At 39.5% G+C, this 19738-nt stretch overlaps 1 protein-coding gene across 4 annotated transcripts in view; it reads left to right on the top strand.

The window, feature by feature from the left end:
- reck (reversion-inducing-cysteine-rich protein with kazal motifs) overlaps positions 1 to 18779 on the top strand; it is a 261283-nt gene extending 242504 nt beyond the window's left edge. For all 4 annotated transcript variants that reach the window (XM_041190606.1, XM_041190607.1, XM_041190609.1 and 1 more), the window contains 6 exons: positions 677 to 848; positions 2846 to 3041; positions 7501 to 7708; positions 11391 to 11464; positions 12859 to 13014; positions 16692 to 18779. In XM_041190606.1, the coding sequence (XP_041046540.1) occupies positions 677 to 848; positions 2846 to 3041; positions 7501 to 7708; positions 11391 to 11464; positions 12859 to 13014; positions 16692 to 16898 (1013 nt within the window). In that variant the 3' untranslated portion in view covers positions 16899 to 18779. The remainder of the gene's footprint in view (positions 1 to 676; positions 849 to 2845; positions 3042 to 7500; positions 7709 to 11390; positions 11465 to 12858; positions 13015 to 16691) is intronic.
- The last annotated feature ends 959 nt before the right edge of the window (positions 18780 to 19738 follow it).

The following is a 19738-nucleotide window of genomic DNA, read 5'->3' as shown; positions in this document are numbered from 1 at the left end:
TTTGGGGATCGTAACAGTTGCTTGGATCGGTTTAAGGTAGTCCTGTTGGGTCTGTTTCATGGTGTCTTAATATTGAGACCTGCACCCAAGGAATGTGGAAAATTAATGAGCAGTCCAGTGGGATGGAAGCAGTGAGCATTTTTTTAAAAATGGAAAGTAATCCTTCATTAATATCATCCTTGTTGATGAACTGTGTCTGGCATCCTGATCAAATAAGACCGCAGTCAAACATCCAAACTTTTTATAACAAAATATGAGTATTTAATGGTGTACAGTTAAGTGGGAATGATTGCATAGTAGCAATTTCATTTCAGGTGCAGTTATAAACTTAAAGTTCACTGTTTTGATTTTTGAGGCTCCCTAAACTGCCTTAGTGAGAACTCTGTCTTGTGGATAGTATATGATATCTGCCATTCTCTCATTACATATCCTCATAATTAACTGTTTATCGTCAACTAATTAAACTCTCATTAATTATGCCATAGCCATCACACAACAATGCCATGTTTTCCCTTAAGCTAACTTGCATGGCCAAAAACTGTGAGAGACAATTAGTTCTGTGTCAATAAGTAATAAGAAAAATAATAAGCTGGGACAAGTACCACTTCTGTAACAAGCATGAAGATTTGTAACAAAGAATGTTTAGCAAGTAAACTGTTTATAAATTATTTTCTAGGTCTTCCCTGTAACTGTGCTGACCAGTTTGTACCAGTTTGTGCCGACAATGGGCGTACCTATCCAAGTGCTTGTATTGCACGATGTGTTGGACTGCTAGACAATCAGTTTGAATTTGGACCCTGTAAATCCAAAGATCCATGTACTCCTAATCCGTGTTCCAAAAGTCAAAGGTACCAACTTTTTTTTGATGATCTGGTTTATGTTCAAGTTAATTAGAGCACTCAGAATTTTCCATTGGACCTTCTTCAGCTACTGATTGGTATGGGTTGTAATTTTTTGTGCAGCTGCCATACATATATGTGCATGTACAACAGTTTACATAGCTACTACTTTTGTGTTTAGCCATTTTCAGTCATCTAATTTTCCTGATTACCAGGCTCAGATCAGATTGTGAATATTCTGTGCGATTACTCTTAGGGATCCAGGAATGGTTACGCAAAGGTTTCCTTCAGGAGGGCTAAGACAACTGAAAGCTTTGTCACCAATAGTGGAGCAAAGGATGGGGCATTGAGGCTCGAGTTAGAGGAATGGAAAGGATATATAGGGCTGAAGAAGATTGCAGAGAAAGAATGGGGACATGACCGCAGAGGGGTTCAATTTTGAATTTGAAGCATTGAGAGTCAGGAAGCTGAGGTAAGTCAGTGATGATGAAGTGATGGGCATGTGGTAGTTGCTGTTGAGGATGAGAGTCCAGCAGGGACAGTATTAGAGCATTGAAGTCATGAGATGCTTAATGCATGTATAAGGGTTTCATTGTTGGAGGCAAATGCTATCACAAATTTGAAATTAGATAGTCTTGAGATTGGATCAGATATATAGTATAAAACTCAGCTTAAGCTCAATCCAGACAAAAGATTATGAGTCTTCAGGTTTAGCATGTGAGGGTGGCAGAGGAGGTGAATGGAGTCAGTTGCATGGGAACAGAAAAAAAGTAAAATACTGTGGATGCTGGAAATCTGAAATAAAAACAAAAGTGATTGAAGAACTCAGCAGGTCTGGAAGCATCTGTAGAGCGAGAAACTGAGTTAATGTTTCAAGTCTAATATGACTTCTTCGAAACTCAAGGGAACAGAAGTTGTGCTGGGCCAAAATCAGTGCCCTGAATATTTCTCTCAGCAGCAAAGCAACCTATCAGACAGCAGAAGGAAGGAAGGACAGCTGCCAACAGACTTTTCATGGGCTTGTCAGTGAAGATTTTGTCCAATGTACTGTCTTTTTCATTGTGGCACCCTGTACAGGAGATATTTGCATTTGCGAACAGGCATGAATATGAGGCTAGAAGCTCATCTCAAAATCTAATGTGACAGGGTTGCAAACACCCTGGCTTAACCTCAGACAGTTGCTGGGAGAAGGATGGTGCCTGTTACTAGGGAATGGAACTTGGAGTGGGGACAGAAACCAATGGCTTCAGTCTTCCCAATACAAAAAACAGAGCTGATTTTTGTCTTTAAGAAAGAAAAATAAAGCTTCAATTTTATGTAGCGCCTCTCAATTCCTCATTACGTCTTAAAATGCCCCAAACCAGTAAAATATTTTGAAGAGTAGCCCTACTGTTTCCTGCTTCCCAATTTCCACAAACAGCAAGGAAATAAGTGACCAGATAATCTCTTCTATTGATGTTGGTTGAGAGAAAACTGCTGACTGGGACATTGAGAGAACTCTCCTGCTCTTTTTTAAGTAATGGCAAAGGATTTTTTGTGTTCACTTGAAAGGGCTAATGTAGCCTCATTCAAAAGTCAGCATCTTTGACGCTGCAGTGGTCCCTCAGTACTAAAATGAAGTGTCAGCTTCAGTTATGTGCTCAAGACCTGGAGTGGGAGTTGAACCCCTGACCTTCTGACTTGGTTGAGTGTGGAACCACTGAACTAAGGCTGACACTTTAGATTGAAATGGATGTTCCAGATAATCTGTACGTCCATTTTTACATCAGTTTTGCAGTAGAATGAACAATCACTGCAAGTCTTTAAAAGTTCAAGAATGGTGCAAGTGGAATATTCCATCAGAGCAGGAGAGTGACTGCAGGCTTGCTCACAATTATCAAAACTATATTTAATTTCCTTTTATAGACACGTGAAATTTCATTTGACAAATTATTTTTGTTTTGTTTCTCATTAAATTGTAAAAAAAACTCTGCTTTTCAAAAATATTTAAATTTTATTTTCAAAAGGTGTATTCCAAAACCAAAAGTTTGTCTCACTAGCATTGCTTTGCTTGAATGTGACCAGTACGAGTGCATCTCAAGATCCACGAGTTGCGAGTTGCTTCCAGTCGAACCTGTTTGCGATACAGAAAATGTGGAACACTCCAATCGGTGTGCCTTGTACCAAAGATCCAAAACTTTGTCCTACATGGGTCCGTGCCAGGTACAAATATACTAATTTCACACTGTACCAGTCCATGGATCATTTTTGCAATCATTAGATCTGTGCATTTGGGGGTTAATTCCACAATCATGCGCTCCTAAAAAATTCCCAATGAGAGCAAGGCATTGCAGAATTCACCATTAGGAATCAATTTGCAGTTCTAATGCATTCTGTACTTGAAGTTATTAATGCGCTGTGACTGACTGCTGTGAGGAAACTTGGCCTTTGCCAGTTTGGTGGGTGCTACTTCGAGCAGCTCTACACTATAAGCCTGCTTCATGGGGGTCTATTGTATGTTGGGGGTACCAGGGGTGGAATAGGCAGAAATTCTAGTGGATGAGTTCACCAATCTTGTCTCTTCTGCTGACATTTTCTAGAAAGAAGGCAGCACAAAAAACACCCTCCCCTTGGGCCCATTGTAGACCAAAGCAGGTGGAATTCTGTAACTAATCGAGCCCAACCCCAATTTCCATCCCATTTCTATCTGGTTCCTTAGCACCCCCAATATGTTGGGAACCCTGTTACTTCAGGTTTTGATATAATCCATTACCTCCTTAGCATTTTTCTATTTCCCTCAAACTTTAATAGTTTGTTATATTCATACTTTGTTAACTTCATTGAGGTTATTCGTTTTAAATTCAGTTTACATTGTGTTTAACCAGAGATTGTCGTGTCCATTACTTTTGATTTCTTAGCCGTAGCTTTTTCTAACTAGATTGCTCTTGGTTGTGGCTGATATTTGCACTGTCAGGAAAATAACGGGTTTCTATGTGCCTCTGTTTGAGCGAATTAGTTCCTTGTGTTCCATGAGAGCATAACAAGTAGGAACTGGAGTAGGTCATTTGGCCCTTCGAGCCTGCCCCACCATTCAACACATCAGCTGATCTCCTATCTCAGCTCCACCTTCCCATACTGTCCCCATATCCCTTAATTCCCTTGGTACCCAAAAATCTATCAACTTTCTCTTGAATATATTCAATGACTGAGCATCCACAGTAATCTGGGAGAGAGAACTCCAAAGATCTACAACTCTTTAAGTGAATACATTTCTCCTTTTCTCAGTCCTAAATGGCCAACCACTAATTTGAGACTGTGACCCTATGTTCTAGATTCCCCAGCCATAGGAAACAGCACCTCAGCATCTACTCTGTCAAGCCCCCTGGAGAACTTAACATGTTGCAATTAAATCAGCTCTTATTCTTCTAAACTCTGAGCCTAATCCCTTCATCCCAAAAACCAATCTAGTAGACCTTCATTGCACTCCCTCTTTCTTCCTTGGGTAAGGAGACCAAAACTGCACATGATACTCCAGATGTGGCCCCACCAATACCCTGTACAATTATAGTAAGACTCCTTTACTCTTATACTCCAGTTCCTTTGCAACAAAAGTTAACATAGCATTGGTCTTCCTCAATTGTTTGCTGAACGCACATATTCATTTTGTGATTCATACATAAGGACACAGAGTTCCCTCTGAATGTGAACGTTTCCCAGTCTCTCACCAACCAAAAAATATTATACTTTTTTATTTTTCTTATCAAAGTGAATAGTTTTATTACACCTGCCATGCTCTTTCCCACTCACCCGACCCATCCATTATCTCTCTGCTTCCACTTTACGTCCTCCTCACCACTTACTTTGCCACCTCATTTTGCATCATCAATGAACCTGGATACATTACATTCAATTCCCTCATCAAAGTCATGAATATTGATTGTAAATGACTGAGGCTTAAGCACTGATCCTTGCGGTACCCCACTAGTTAAAATCGGCCAACTCGAAATGTCCTGTTTATTCCTACGCTCTACCTTTTGCCCATTAGTCAATCCTCAGTCCCTCATGTCCTAATTTTCTGTCATAACCTCTTGTATGCTGTCTTGAATGCTTTTTGAAAATGCAGATGCACTACATCCATCCCACCAGTTATATCTTCAAAAACTTTGCCATTTGTTAAACAATGCTTACCTTTCATACATCCATATTGACTGTCTTTAATTGCATTATGATTTAAGTGTTCTGCTGTCACATCCTCCACAATAGATTCCAGTATTATGTCTACGATTGATAAGTTCCCTTTTTCCTTTCTCCCTTGATTCTTATATAGCAGGGTTATGTTTGCTATCTCCCAACTCTTGATAACTTCTAGAATCTAAGGAATTCTAAAAGATCAAAGCCAATACATCAACTATCTCTGCAGGTACCTCTTTTAAAACCCTAGGATGCCGCTCATCGGGTCCAGGGGATTTGTTGCACCCTGTCTTATTAATTTCTCCAGTACTTTTTTTTTAAACTTACGTTGATTTAAGTTCCTCGTTCTTGCTAGACCTTTGGTTTCCCATTTGTCCAGAATGTTTTTTGTCTTCTAGTGTGAAGGCTGATACAAAATACTTGTTTAATGTCTCTGCCATTTCCTTATCTCCTACTATAATTTCACCTGCCTCTGCTTCTAATGGGTCCACATTTACTTTAAACTAATCCCTTCCTATTTGCATACCTATAAAAATGTTTACAATTTGTTTTTGTCTCTTACTGATCAACTCTTCTCTCTGCTTAGTAATTTTGTGGTCTTTCTTTGCTGACTTCTGAAATCCTCCCAGTCCTCAGGCTTAACACTCTATTAGGCAACATTACCAGTCTCTTCCTTTGACCTAACACTTTCTTTAACTCTTGTTAGCTATAGTTGGATCACATTTTCTGTGGAGATCTTGCCTTAAAGAAACGTGTATTTGTTGCAAGTTATTAATTCTTTAAATGCTAATCATTGCTTATCTACCATCTTAACTTTTAATGTAGTTCCCAATCTACCTTGGCCAACTTTCCCCTCATAACCATGTAGTTTACTTTCTTTAGACTTGAGACCCTAGCTTTGGACTTAAATCACTAAATCACTTTCAAACTTGACATAAAATTCTTATGGTCACTCTTTCCCAGAGGTCTCTTTACAATAAGGTTATTATTTGAAACTTCCTCTTTGGATAATACGAGATCCAAAATAGACTGTTCCCCACTAGGTTTCTCAACATACTGATCAAGAAAACTACTTTGTATACATTCCATGAACTTGTCCTCCACACTATTACTGCAAATTTGGTTTACTCAACCCAAGTACAGTATTAATCTTGTTACATGTACTTCTATTTTATTGTTTTGCATTTTGCCAGTTATATTTGGGTCAGTTTTCTTCAATTCCACCTTAAAACCACTTACTAATTAAATATAATGCAGAAAAATTGCTGTCAAAATAGCAATGAGGCTAGCAGCGCTTACTGTTACTACCACAGCAATTTCAGATTAGGGTAGATGCGAGATTAAATGCAGAAATCAAGATGTTGCAGCCAGAAATGCACTGCTCCGTTGTTACACATGACTCTATTCAAATGATTTGAAAGGTGTGAAGTTTCCGTACTTGCATGGTAGATATGAAATAAATTCGCCACAGAAGGCGCTGAAAAATAACTGTTATAAGTGTGGAGTCTTATTCCATTATTCTCGTTTCTTTTTTTGCTCTCTCTGTTTTAACCCAATCTCTCTTTGCTTCATTATTTCTCTTTCGGTACCTGATTTGACATTGAACTCACCAACTCCATATCAATGAGATGGGGGCACCCACTCAAATACCAGTATATTTAAAAATTCCCATCTCTTGAATACATAATTCACAGTTCCTTTTTGGACCGTGCATTGTTCGTTTCACGGTCCTTCAATCTGATTGGTTAAGATACACAGTTGCTTTCCCTGTTCACTCAGATCCCAGATGTCCTGCGTAAATTGAAGGACCACTTTTCAAATGGATTAATAATCTCATGATCCCCATCCAATTATAACACTGTATAATGCTTGTGAGATATCAATGAGATGAGGGCACCCACTCAAATACCAGTATTTTTAAAAACTCCCCTCTCTTGAATACGGCTGAACTTACCTGATGCCCTCCTCCAGCCTTGATAATTGTGGGTCCACCAGGCAATCTATATGTTGCTCCCATCATTCCTTCAATTTGCGCTCACCTCCTCGATGTGATAGCCAGCCAACTCTGCACTGTACAAGTGACCACTGCACTCCACTTCTGCCTACCAGCTTGCACCAAGCCTACCATTGACTGTCGTACATAGGTCACCAGGGAACTGCAGACCTTGGTTTAAAAGCCACTGTTATAGAAGGCAAAATGCCATTTCCATTTGTGTCATATTGCCATGCAAACTATCATAGACTTGCCCTTGCCCATTTAATTTCTAATGTTGACTGGTTACACAAATTTTTGGGCCCAATCTTATTGAGTCTTTTAATACCATAAATTGGGTTCCACCATTTTCACAGTGATCTGTTCATGGATTATATTTCGTGCATGTAATTTTCGGGGACTTCTAATTGGTAGTGTTAGATGAAAATTTAATTCTCCACACCAAGTAGCTCATACTTTATTGAAAACTTTGTTTTTGGTTTTATGTTTTTTCTGAAGGAAATTTGTGGACAGCAACCCGTTTGTGGTCATAACGGTGAGACCTATGATAATGTATGTGCCGCCTATTCAGATCGTGTGGCAGTAGATTATATTGGAGCTTGTCAAGCTGTAGGCATTCTCCCTGATCACAGTTCTCATCCAGAATGCTCATCTGTCACATGTTCAATGCTCCCCAGCAATGGATGCAAGCCTGTCACTCCGCCAGGTAAAGAAAAAGCTAACCCTTTCGAGAACTCAAAATTTGATTTTTTTTTGGTTTTTTGTTAATTTTTTGCTGAATGTTGAACTTTATCGCAAAACCGCACACATCTATGGATGTTGTAATATTAGGGTGTTTAGGACTGTAAGGGTTAATGTGGGACTGGGGACACTACTGCCCACATTATGATGTAGAGAGTCAAATGGGAGTAATAGAGGGTGATGATGTGTCTGGTAGAAGTCGACATGAATGTAGCACCTAGTCAGGACTGTATCCAGTATACATGTATATAGTTATGTGTTATTAATCAGCAGTTATTGTCCAACCATACAAGCTTCTAGATCACTCCATGAGACAACAAGCAACCATATAACATGGTGGCAGCAGGTGAAGGACGCTAAAATCCCTAAGAATGCAGAAGTAAAGTTAAGTATAAAGTTAAGTAAACCACAGTCTGACCTGAGAGAAGTACACCTAACTTGAAGACCTTGAATACACAGCTGGAGATTGCCTAAGAAGCTCCATTACAGGTTTGGAGGCTGAAGGACAGAAGAAAAATCACTGTTGTGTGTACAAAGACTCCACCAGAGCACATAGAGGTCTGTTGCGAGACCTCAGAAGCAGTGTCCAAGGACCTAGCCAGATTGCAAAAGGGTGAGCAAACTCCAAAAAATGTTAAAATAAGCTTTTAAATCAGCGCAATAGTCAGGCAGTACTGGCAGACTGATTGTTTAACGAGCGCGGTTTAAAGAACACTGCAGCCTGGATCCAGTGTTGGCACCACAGCACCATGCGCAAACAAAAAAATTTAAGGAGAAGCCAGAGCAAAACATCAGCTTCAATTCGATTCTCCAAGCTCAGGAAAGCAACTAGCTGGCCTAAACAATCTGTTCACAAGATTTTCTGAAGAACTGCTGAAGTTTAAAACTGTTCCATAACTCTGATGAGAGCCCACCTAATCTCCAAATCCCAACAAGCACGGGAAGAAAAAGTGGGGGGGGTGACATTTAAAGCTGTACTCCCCTGTGCTGAAAACAGCCATGGATGGTAAATCATCCAGATCAATTAAGGCAAATGGAAGGGCCAGACCAGTCACAAAACTGGACATTGTGGAGAAGATTTTTAATATATCTGATGGCATCAGGCTTGAATAAGAAAACAGAAACTGAACAAGTAAATACACTATTATATTCAGTAGGTCCAATAGCCGACAACATAATTACCAGACAAGGAATAAATTAATCTTCCGATAACTTTGAAGAGGTCATGAAGTCCTTTGACAACTACTTTAATCAAATTTTAGAGTGCGCAAAATTTAATAAGTGAATCCCAAAGCCCATAGAACCCATGGACTCTTTCATAAATGAGCTATACAGATTGGCTGAAGGCTGTGACTATGGTGATATTAAGTTGGAGCTCTTAAAACACCAAATAGTAGTGGCAGTGGCCAATTATGCTCTTCTGATGTACTTCAATCTAAAGAAAATCTGACTTTGGAAAAAGCCATTCAAACCATCAGACAATCGGAGGTCCACCATCAAAACCAATCTTTTTAATGTGGTGTAGTTAAACCGTGGTACAGAACAACCCCAACAGTTCACCTCATAAAGCAAGAAAGGGGCAAAGAAAGAATGCCCTTTCAAAATATCATGTCAGTGCTGCGGTGCCAAAAGTCCTCACTGGCACAATCACTGTGCGGTGCTTTCACTGCAACTGCCTGGGAGACTTTGGAAAGATGTGCAAGTCCAAAACCTCGAGACATATGCAAGATCCCAAATGAGTCCATGAGCTAGATGAGACACACCAAGAAGTAATCCAACAATGCTTCTTGGGAGAAATCAATTATCCAATATTTTGGAATGCTGACATATCTGTAGATGGTCACCTCACAAATTTCAAGTTAGACACAGGAGCCAGTGGTGACAGTCATGCTGGATCAGGAACTGTGTCTAAAAGACCTCTGGCTATGGATGACAGACACACTACTGTATGGCCCTGGAAGAATCCAACTACCAGTCATAGGCATGATTCAAGGGCTGCAAGAAGAGCATGATTCTAGTGCAACAAGCAAATAATAGAAATTCTGCATGTCACCTGCAATCAACCCTTTTCTCTCCTGAACAAAAATGTCTGTGTTGACCTCAACCTCGTTAAAACAACCACTGTATTCAACTACACTGAATTGGAGACTCCTGAGAGGCCCACTAGTGCTGATGATCTCAACTAAGGCCTCAGCTCAGAATTGTCCTCACTTTTTTGCAGAGGCAGTTATTCTAGCTCCTTTGCAGATGGCAGAAAATACTCCTCTTCATTCAGACCAGCCAAACCTCCAGATGAGCACCAACGTACCCAAAACAGAAGATGGAGAGAAGGAAGAGCAGTAGCAGAAGGTTGAGCCTGAACTTGAGTCAAACAGTTGCTGCCATAGAACCAGGAAAAACGACAGCAACGAAGCTCAAGCTTCAAGCTCACACACAACATGAAGACAATCTTGGAGCAGGAGAGAAGCGACCACCAGCTCACAAAGGCGGAACTCAGGGAGGCACAAGTGCATGTGAAGAAACAGAGCACAGCATTAGAAATCAAGCTGCAGGCTGAGCTTAAGGATGAGGAACGTACAAACATAAGGGAGGTAAACCTTCAACTTCCAGGAAGAACATGGCAGATCCCAATGAGAAAGAAAACCTAAGTCCACTCTATGAATGAACGGAGTGAACATTCCCTCTAGAAGGAGAGGGATAAGCCCATGACGTCTGACCAAGGAAGACAAATTGTCAACAAAGAAAATGCAACACTAAGGAGCGCAAGAAGCGAACCAGATGTTGACGCTGATGTTGACACCCGAGTATTTGAAACACCAAGTACTACAACTTCAACTCCAGACCAACAAAGTCAGCCCAAAGCAGTTGAGACTGCCACTTCTCCAAACTTGAAAAGAATGAGATCTGGAAAAGTTATGAATCTGTAAAGTCAGAGACTTGAGGGGGAGAAAGGGTAGCTTGTAAATATTATTGTAAATACATTTGGGTAAAGACTTGGGCAGGATGAGGCTTAGTGTTAAGGTGTTTGGGACTGTAAGGGTTGATGTGTGTCTGGGGAACAGTACCACCCACATTATGATATGGAGAGTCACATGGGAATAGTAAAGGATGGTGGAGAATCTGGTAGAAGTCGACATGAAGATGGCACCTAATCAGGACTGTGACTGGTATATATGTATATAGTTATGTGTTAATAATCAACAGTTATTGCCCAACCATACAAGCTCTAGACCTCATTATGAGACAACATAGATCCATTCAACAGATGTTCCAGCTGGGCAGATTCCCTTTTATGATGCTTCATGTAAATGATTGCCGGGATGGAACATGCAGAGGAAAATTTTGCAGAGAGGATTGTACACCTGTAACTGAGCCTGTCTGATTCTCTATCCATTTAAATGAATTGATTGAAAATTGAGCAGAATTTGCCATGGGCATATGCTCCTCTTGCCAGATTTTCCTCTATGCATTTTTCCATGGTGATCTTTTACATCTGAGTGCTATCCTGCCCAAGTTTCTCATATTGGTTCACAACAAAGTGCACTTTAGCAACTATTTAGTATAAAAGCTTGAGCATTATAGTCAGTAAAAATATACTGCTTTTAAGTAATATTTGTATAAGACGTAAAATTGGTGATATCTTTTAGGAGCCTGTTGCCCACTGTGTGCTGGAATGCTACGGGTTTTATGGAGCAAAGATCAGTTGGATAGCCTTGCCAAGGTAAATGGGTTTTTATGACAATCGATGATAGTTTCATAATTACCATTACTGAACTTTTAATTCCAGATTTTATTAATTGATTCACCAGTTACAGTAGTGGGATTTGAACTCATGGATTACTGGTCCAGTGACATTACCACTACACCACCATCTCCCCCTATTGCAGCTTGCTTTGAATCGTATAAGTGTTGCATATTTCTTCTCTCTGTGGCACGGGAGGGAGTCTGTGGAGCCATTGTCCAAAAGATTGAGAAGTCTTAAGACTTTGTCTTTTTGATTATTTTTGAAATTGTTTAAAACATTATGTGTCAACTAATATATTTAGATAATTTGATGTATTCTTTTGCTAATGTATAACTAAAAGTTACAAATAAATTTGACTATTTGATATTCATGGCATTCATGATCTCTTCCCCTCACTCTTCTCACCCTGACTTAACAGATCTTCCTCATTCATACTTCTTTGTACCTTTATACAACACTCCTTTCCCTGTACTCAGATACTTCAGCTATTAACAAATGGTTATCATATACTGTGTAGTTTTAACTTCCATTTGTCAAACAGTTAACCTCTTTGAAATTTCAAACCTCCATTCTTGACACATTTCTCGTCTTTTCGAGATCTGCTTTAAAAGCTCTTTACAACTTCCCTTACACTTCTCACTTGGGCAAAAATCTTTTCTGAAACCTCCAAAGCTTTGATTTGGGGGGGGCAAAGCATATCCTTAACTAATACAAAAGCAAAGTACTGGGGATGCACTCTGTAGGTCGGGCAGCATCTGAGGAGAGAGGAACAGGGTTAATGTTTCTGGTCTAAGACCTTTCATCAGAATCCATGACCTTAACAAAATCCATAGGTGTGTAATTCTTAGTGATTAGTCAATTCAGGCACAGGGAGCCTTTTCCAAGGTGTCATTCAACTGGTTGGATGGACTCATTTCAGAAAGCATAATTGCTGGATCTTAATTAGATTGATAAAGAACAGGTCTCCAAATAAGTTTTATACTCATTTTGCCTTGCTAGTGAGGCAGAAAGAAAGTAAATTCTTCACCTAAAGGAATTCCATTAGTGGTAATGCACAGGTGCCAAACATGCTTTGCTTATATAAATGTCATATTATTGATGAAGCAGAATTTCCTCCTCGTAGGAACACAGGAACAGGAATAGGCTATTCAACCCCTCAATCATCGTGCAACATTCAATTAGGTAATGGCTGAGCTCTGCCACAGCCTCATTTATCTCTTAGTAGCAGGTGAAGCTTAAGGTTCAGGAGCTTGATGTGTGATTTCATTTAAAAAAACAGTTGATTATCACAGGATCGTTAGAAAATTATCTTGCAGTCTATTACTGGAATGATACACTTTCTCATATTGAGCATTTATTTTTCCTTGCAGTTAAGTGGGGGCAGACCAGTGTCTGTACACGACATCATTTACACTTTGCGTCTCCACGTTTCAGTACCTCAGTGTGATGTTTTTGGATACCTAAGTATAGAATCTGACCTTGTGATCCTCATCATTCCAGTTGATCAAGATCCAACAACACTACAAGTATGCCTTAAATATTGTGCATTTTTTATTTCTTTTCACTTTGTAGTTAATGTTTTACGTAATACAGAAAAATATATCTACAAATTTTCTAAGACGATATCAGTTGCATTTAATACGTTTATCTGTATAATTAAAATCTTGCATTTAGTGTGTGAGATTTGTGTCTTATTTTTTAAAGGTGTTACACCTGAAAGTGTGATCTTAGAGATGTCACACCTCCAAACATGGAAACAGAGCAAGGACATTCAGTTGCTTGAGCCTGTTTTACCATTCATTTAGATCATGGCTGATCATCGCTGGCTAGGCCAGCATTTGTTACCCATCCCTAATTGCCCTTAGAAGGTGGTGGTAAACTGCCTTTTTGAAGCACTACAGCCCATGCCTGGTAGAGTTCCAAGAGTTTGATCCAATGATGATAAAAGAATGGTGATATATTTCCAATTCAGGATGGTATGTGACTTGGAGGAAAACTTACAAGTGGTGGTGATCCCGTGCATCTTCTGCCCTCATTCTGCTAGGTGATAGAGGTCTAAAAGGTCTAAAAGGTAGTATCAAATGAGCCTTGGTGAGTTGCTGCAGTGCATCTTGTAGGTGGTAAACACCAATGCCACTATGTGCTGGGGTGGAGGAGTAAATATTTAAGGTTATGAATGGGGTGTACATCACAGATCCATTGGACAAAAGTCAGTGATTGGCTGAAATTACAACTTATCTATCAGTTACTGATCAAATATTCGATTGACAAAACGAGAATGAATCTAGAGTGGTCTGATTCATTGAAACTGGCATAAGAGTTAGAGAGACAAGGTCAAGGAGAAAGACATAAAGGAGCCTTTTGAAAATGGGGAGAGATAAAGCAAGGTATAGGGACTTAGAGAAGTGCTATAAAGTGTCACTCTGTCACTGGTGATGGGGGAGAGCTTTTATGGCGTAATTCAGTCATTGAAGAGCATAGGACCTGAGCTGGAGTAGCAGATCTCGGAGGTTAGGTGGACCAAAGCCATAAAGCAATTTATTAACTAGGAGGAGGATTTTGATACGTTGAGGGATTGAGATTTCATAGATGTCAATGAAAACAGTGTAATGAGTGGATGAATTTTAAAGTGGAATGGTGCATAGACATCAGAGCTCTGCGTGAGTTGGTGTTTGTGCAGGATGAACCTCAGGAGGCCAATGAGGGTGTTGGAGAATTTGAGCCCGGAGGTGACAAAGAAGATATGAATTGTGGGCACTCAGTGGTACTAGAGGGAGGGGAAAAAATCAGACGATATTGAAGAAGTGGAAGAGCTGGTCTTAGTGATGGATATTTGGATGTGTGATCTGAAGCTCAGCTCAAAAGTTGAATAGAACACTGAGATTGTACTGCACCATCTGGGTTAGCCTGAGTGAGGAGCCATAGAGGAGGACTGGAATTAGGGATTTACAATGTAGAATTTGTCTAGAATCAAACTTGTCCTTTTTCAATAATATAGCAATTAAGACATGCACTGGATACAGTATTGGTAATGTTTCTGGTCAGAAGGGATACAAATTCCAACAGCAGGACTCATGAAAATTTAAATCAGGCTTGTTTGTAAATATTTTCTAGTGTAGATTATCTCTGATTTTGGAAGCTTATAGTGATTGTTCTCAAAGTCCAGCAAAAAGGTCCAGACAAAGTGATCAAAAAATGCCTCTTCCTACTTCAAGGAAGTGAGCTTGTTGAACTAAGTGAATTTCCTACAAAACTCTTGGAGCTGTTTGTTTCTCTGATCCTTTGTATTATTTGCCTCTTCAGCCCCTGCAGTATTCAACTACAGTTGGCCTTTATGCTATTGCTGTTCTAGCACATTGGTCATACAAACTCAACGATAATTAGTGTGCCTTAGTCCAGTGATTCTCAAATTGGGCTCCGTAGAGACTTTCCAGGGATTATTAAAATTATATGGAAGTAATAATGAGGCAAGCTTAGTGCAAACTGGGAGACAGGAGTAGAGTGCAGCAAACACCACACCAATGATAGAGAAATAGGCACACCCATCTCACTGATAACTGCAATTAAATACCAGTTTTCTCAAAAGTATTGTTAAAACAATCTTTATATGTAGCACTATAATGTTATGAGTATTATAATTTATATGATGCTTTATGATTATTAATCCATTTGAAAAGGGCATTTCAACCAAAATAGTTGGACTCGCAGCCTTCGTGAACCAAGGTACTCATTCTATGTGAGATAACAAGAGACAGTCAATTCTCCCTGTGCTTTAAATGGATCAAGCTCAACATCTGCAGTGGACAATTTTAGTTACAGTGGAGGACCCTTAGCCAGTACTTTTTTTGGTAGTGTATATAACCATGTAAGCATGTAAGCTCTTAAAGCAATCTTGGCTATCTTTCCTGATACCCCAAATGCCATTAATACCTAACTAGACCTGTGGCATTCCATTCACTTTGATGGTAAATAAAATTTCTCCCAAAGCGATTTGTTCAGGCACCATCTTCCTGGCTGCTGAAACTTGACTGTAGATAGATCAGCATTGGCAATTTAATATTTCTGGTTTAAGCCTTCAGGAAAGCTGTTGAAAGAAGATAGGCAAGAGGGGGGTGCGGAGTGAAGTGATATTAATTTGAAATTGAGAATTGGTCCAAGCAAAGTCCATTTGGATTGAATCACAGAATCTCACAGTGCAGAAGAGGCCCTTCGGCCCATCGAATCTGCACCGACACATGAGAAACACCTGACCTACCTACCTAATCCCATTTACCAGCACTTGGCCCATAGCCTTGAATGTTATGACGTGCCAAGTGCTCATCCAAGTACTTTTTAAAGGATGTGAGACAACCTGCCTCCACCACCCTCCCAGGCAGTGCATTAACCACCCACTGGGTAAAAAAGTTTTTCCTCACATCGCCCCTAAACCTCCTGCCCCTCATCTTGAACTTATACCCCCTTGTAACTGACCCTTCAACTAAGGGGAACAGCTTGAGTTTAGGATTAGCACTGGATTCACCGAACAGTTGAAAAATGAAGATGAATCATGGTATGATTACAATACAGAAGGAGGACATTCAGTACATCAAGCTTGTGTGCATGAGTAGTTTAGTTTATACCAGACCCCAGCACTTTCCCTGTAGTCCTGCAATTTTTTTCCCTTCAGATGCTTATCCTATTCCATTTTGAAAACTACAGTTGAATCTGCCAGCATAGCCCTTTCAGGTAATACTTTCCAGGTCAGAATCACTCAATGCATAGAAAATCTTTTTCTTACGCTATCTTTGATTCTAATACCATCCTCGACCAACATTACTGGAACATATTTTCTGGTTATTGTCTTATTGTTAATAAATTAGCTGCCACATTTGTTGCATTACTACAGTGACTACGTTTCAGGCGTACTTAATTGGGTGATAATGCACTTTGGGATGTCTTGAGGTTGTGAAAGCCACTACGTAAATACAAGATATTTCTTCTTATCTGAGAAGCATCTTGAAATTTCTTTGCATTAAAGGCACTATCTAGATGCAAGTTGTTGTAAGTAACAAAATCTGACTCATTGTGGCATTAATAACTAGACCAAGTGTCCTTGTCACTGTTAGTGTGATCCAAACCATTTCAAAATGTAATCTTGAGCATTTTTAAACTTTTACCATTGAGAATGCTTGAAATATTATTCACTTTTTGTTATTAATTCCAGATTGAGGCTTGCAATAAAGAGGCTGAGAAGATAGACTCTCTAATACAATCTGGAAGTCCAGCTTTAATGGCCCATGTTCCTCTGTCAGCACTCACCACTTCACAGGTGCAAGTTTCATTAAGGGATTCATCTGACTCTGCGAAGACAATCCTCTCCTCAGCTGCACTTTTACTAAGCCTAATGGTTGCTTTGTCGGGGTTTTTATGATTCAGATAGACATTGCTTGTTTTTATCAGGACAAATCTGTATTTAACTTTGCTGTTGAGCTACAGGTGGAAAGAATGCGTTATGGCTGAACTACAACCCCTTACATAGTAACTATAGAGGAATTTGCCAATGAGCCTATACAAAATTTTAACTTTATCTTCTAAATGCAAGTAAAATCCAAAATATATCTTTATACAAGCCTTTTTATGAAGGTATTTGTTAATTTAAAATGAATGCAGCTAAAGTTAATCAGTTAGTTCTAGTACATTTATTTCTTAAGAACTGTTCAATAGAGTTTCAATCTTGATGTGCAGTAGCTTACTAGTCTGCTGTGACACAGGCAACTTGGTGTAAAATGTAGAATTAATTGAATTTGGTACCTTAAAATTTTGGAATTTGCCATTTCAATCCACTTTGCATCAGTTTAGATTTATTTTAGTGGGTTCTGTAAAGCACAGTTAAACCTCAGTAGAAATAATTTTGTAATTAAGTAATTTTCTAATCTAGCACTCAGGAGTGGGCTTTTTGGCCCACCTGGCACACATTAGTGTTTAAACTACACATGAACCTAATAACTCTTCTTCTGGAAACATACCTTTTAACCTCTTTTAACCTTTACACTTCTAATACTGACCTAAGTTTATGGCCCTTGTCATCAGTTTACCATCTTTCACCATTTTGCCTTCAAACTCTTTCAGAATTTTGAACACATGGGTTAGATTCCCCTAAGCCTTCTCTACTGCAGTGAACATGTCCTTAGTTTTAAATTCTCTCATTATATCTCTTGGACACCCTGCTTTCTCCAATGTGAAAATTAATTTGTTACTATTCTCTGCTTTCTGACCTTCAATCATCTCTCCATCTACGTCACCTAATTTATCCCTAATACCATGGGCCTTGATCTTTGCAACATGTTTCTTAATATTTACCAAATCCTTTTTATGAAATTCCAAATTTTCTACATCTGGTGCCTCACTTTTGCCTATAGACTTAATAATTTTTTGGAAGAATTTGATTATATGATTAAAGCTTGATCTACCCTTAACAAATCCATTCTGACTATGCTTGATGAGCACATGCACTTCAAATGACATCCCTATTTAGGACCTCTAGCAGTTTTCCTACTACTGATGTGAGGCTAAATGAGCTATAACTATGTTCATCAGTCCTGAATCCTTGAGCACAATTACAATTCCCAGAGAAACTTTGAGAGATTACCCCTGCTATTTTAGCACTAATCGCCCTCTGTTTTCTGAAATATGCACAATCTAGTTCAGGATAATTGTCAATTTTAACTCTTACCAGTCTGTTTAGTGCAGTTTACTTCCTAACTTTTATACAGCGAGGGTTTCTGTACCTGCTTCTTGGGTGTTCCGTTCATTTCCCTCTTCTGTCAATATAGAGACCAAATACTTATAAAGTATCTGTGATGATACTCTTTGTCCCTTAGAAGCTCCATTGTTTCGTTGACAATTCTCTTCTTTCTGTTGAGTTTTAAACGTTACTGCTGTTACTCCCTCTTTCAAATGATAGCCTTCTTTGTGTGTCATCTATGGCTTACTTGGTAGCACGCCTCTGAATTACCAGGGTCTGGGTTCAAGTCGCATTCCAGGGCTCGAGCACAAAAATCAAGGTTGACACTGCAGTGCAGTATTGAGGGTGTATTGCATTGTTGGAGGTGCCATCTTTTGGATGAGACATTAAACAAAGGTTACATCAACCTGCATGGGTGGATATAAAGGATTGCATGGCACTACTTCCAAGTTGATCAAAATTGCAAATTTCAAAATCTTAAGGTACCTCCAGTGTGCTGACCAATATTTACCCCTCAATCAACATCACAAAAAACAGATTATCTAATCATTATCATATTGCTATTTGTGGGTGTATCCTACGTTATAACAGTGACTGCACTTCAAAAAGTACTTCATTGGCTGTGAAGTGCTTTGAGATATCCAGTGGTAGTGAGAAGCACTATATAAATGCAAGTCTTCCTCTTTTATCTTCTTTCATTGTCTCTTGACCATTCTAATTGCTTTTTTTTACTGCCCTCTCTGCTTTGGCTATTTCTTCTGGTTAACCTGAGGTTATTTTTATATTTCCTTCTTTTGGCCTAATTTTATTCATCCAATCATTTGTTGTACCACCCCTGCTCCTGCTGTGATATTTTTAGATGGCAGTCCTCCTATTTCACACAACTATTTCCTGTTGCTCAGTTGTTTTAATCTGCCAATTTTACCATCCAATGCTCTCTAAATTGTGTTCTTTCCTGCTCCAGGATCCTTATTTTTTCGCTCACGCTTTCTCATGTGCATTCTCTCACTCAATTTCGTCTCTTTTGTAAAAGTACCCACTCTTTGAATACTTAAATTCATTTCAGTTTTCAAAACAGACATACACCTTTTCTTTTACATTTGAAGTCTAAAATGCTGGAAATTGCTCATGAATATTATGCAGTAATACTAAAGTACTAGGTTTTCCACCCACGGTGGTTGACAGGGCCCTTAACCGTGTCCGGCGCATCTCCCGCGCATCCGTCCTCACACCTTCTTCTCCCTCCCAGAAACATGATAGGGTCCCCCTTGTCCTCACTTATCATCCCACCAGCCTCCGCATTCAAAGGATCATCCTCCGCCATTTCTGCCAACTCCAGCATGATGCCACCACCAAACACATCTTCCCTTCACCCCCCCTGGCGGCATCCCGTAGGGATCGTTCCTTCCGTGACACCCTGGTCCACTCCTCCATCACCCCCTACACCTCAACCCCCTCCCATGGCACCTTCCCATGCAACCGCAGAAGATGCAACACCTGCCCCTTTACTTACCCTCTCCTCACCA

The sequence above is a fragment of the Carcharodon carcharias genome, chromosome 6 (genome assembly GCF_017639515.1).
Source record: "Carcharodon carcharias isolate sCarCar2 chromosome 6, sCarCar2.pri, whole genome shotgun sequence".
In the NCBI taxonomy this organism is placed as follows: Eukaryota; Metazoa; Chordata; class Chondrichthyes; order Lamniformes; family Lamnidae; genus Carcharodon; species Carcharodon carcharias.
Note: the sequence above shows the minus strand (reverse complement) of the source record. Positions and strands in the feature narration are given on the sequence as shown.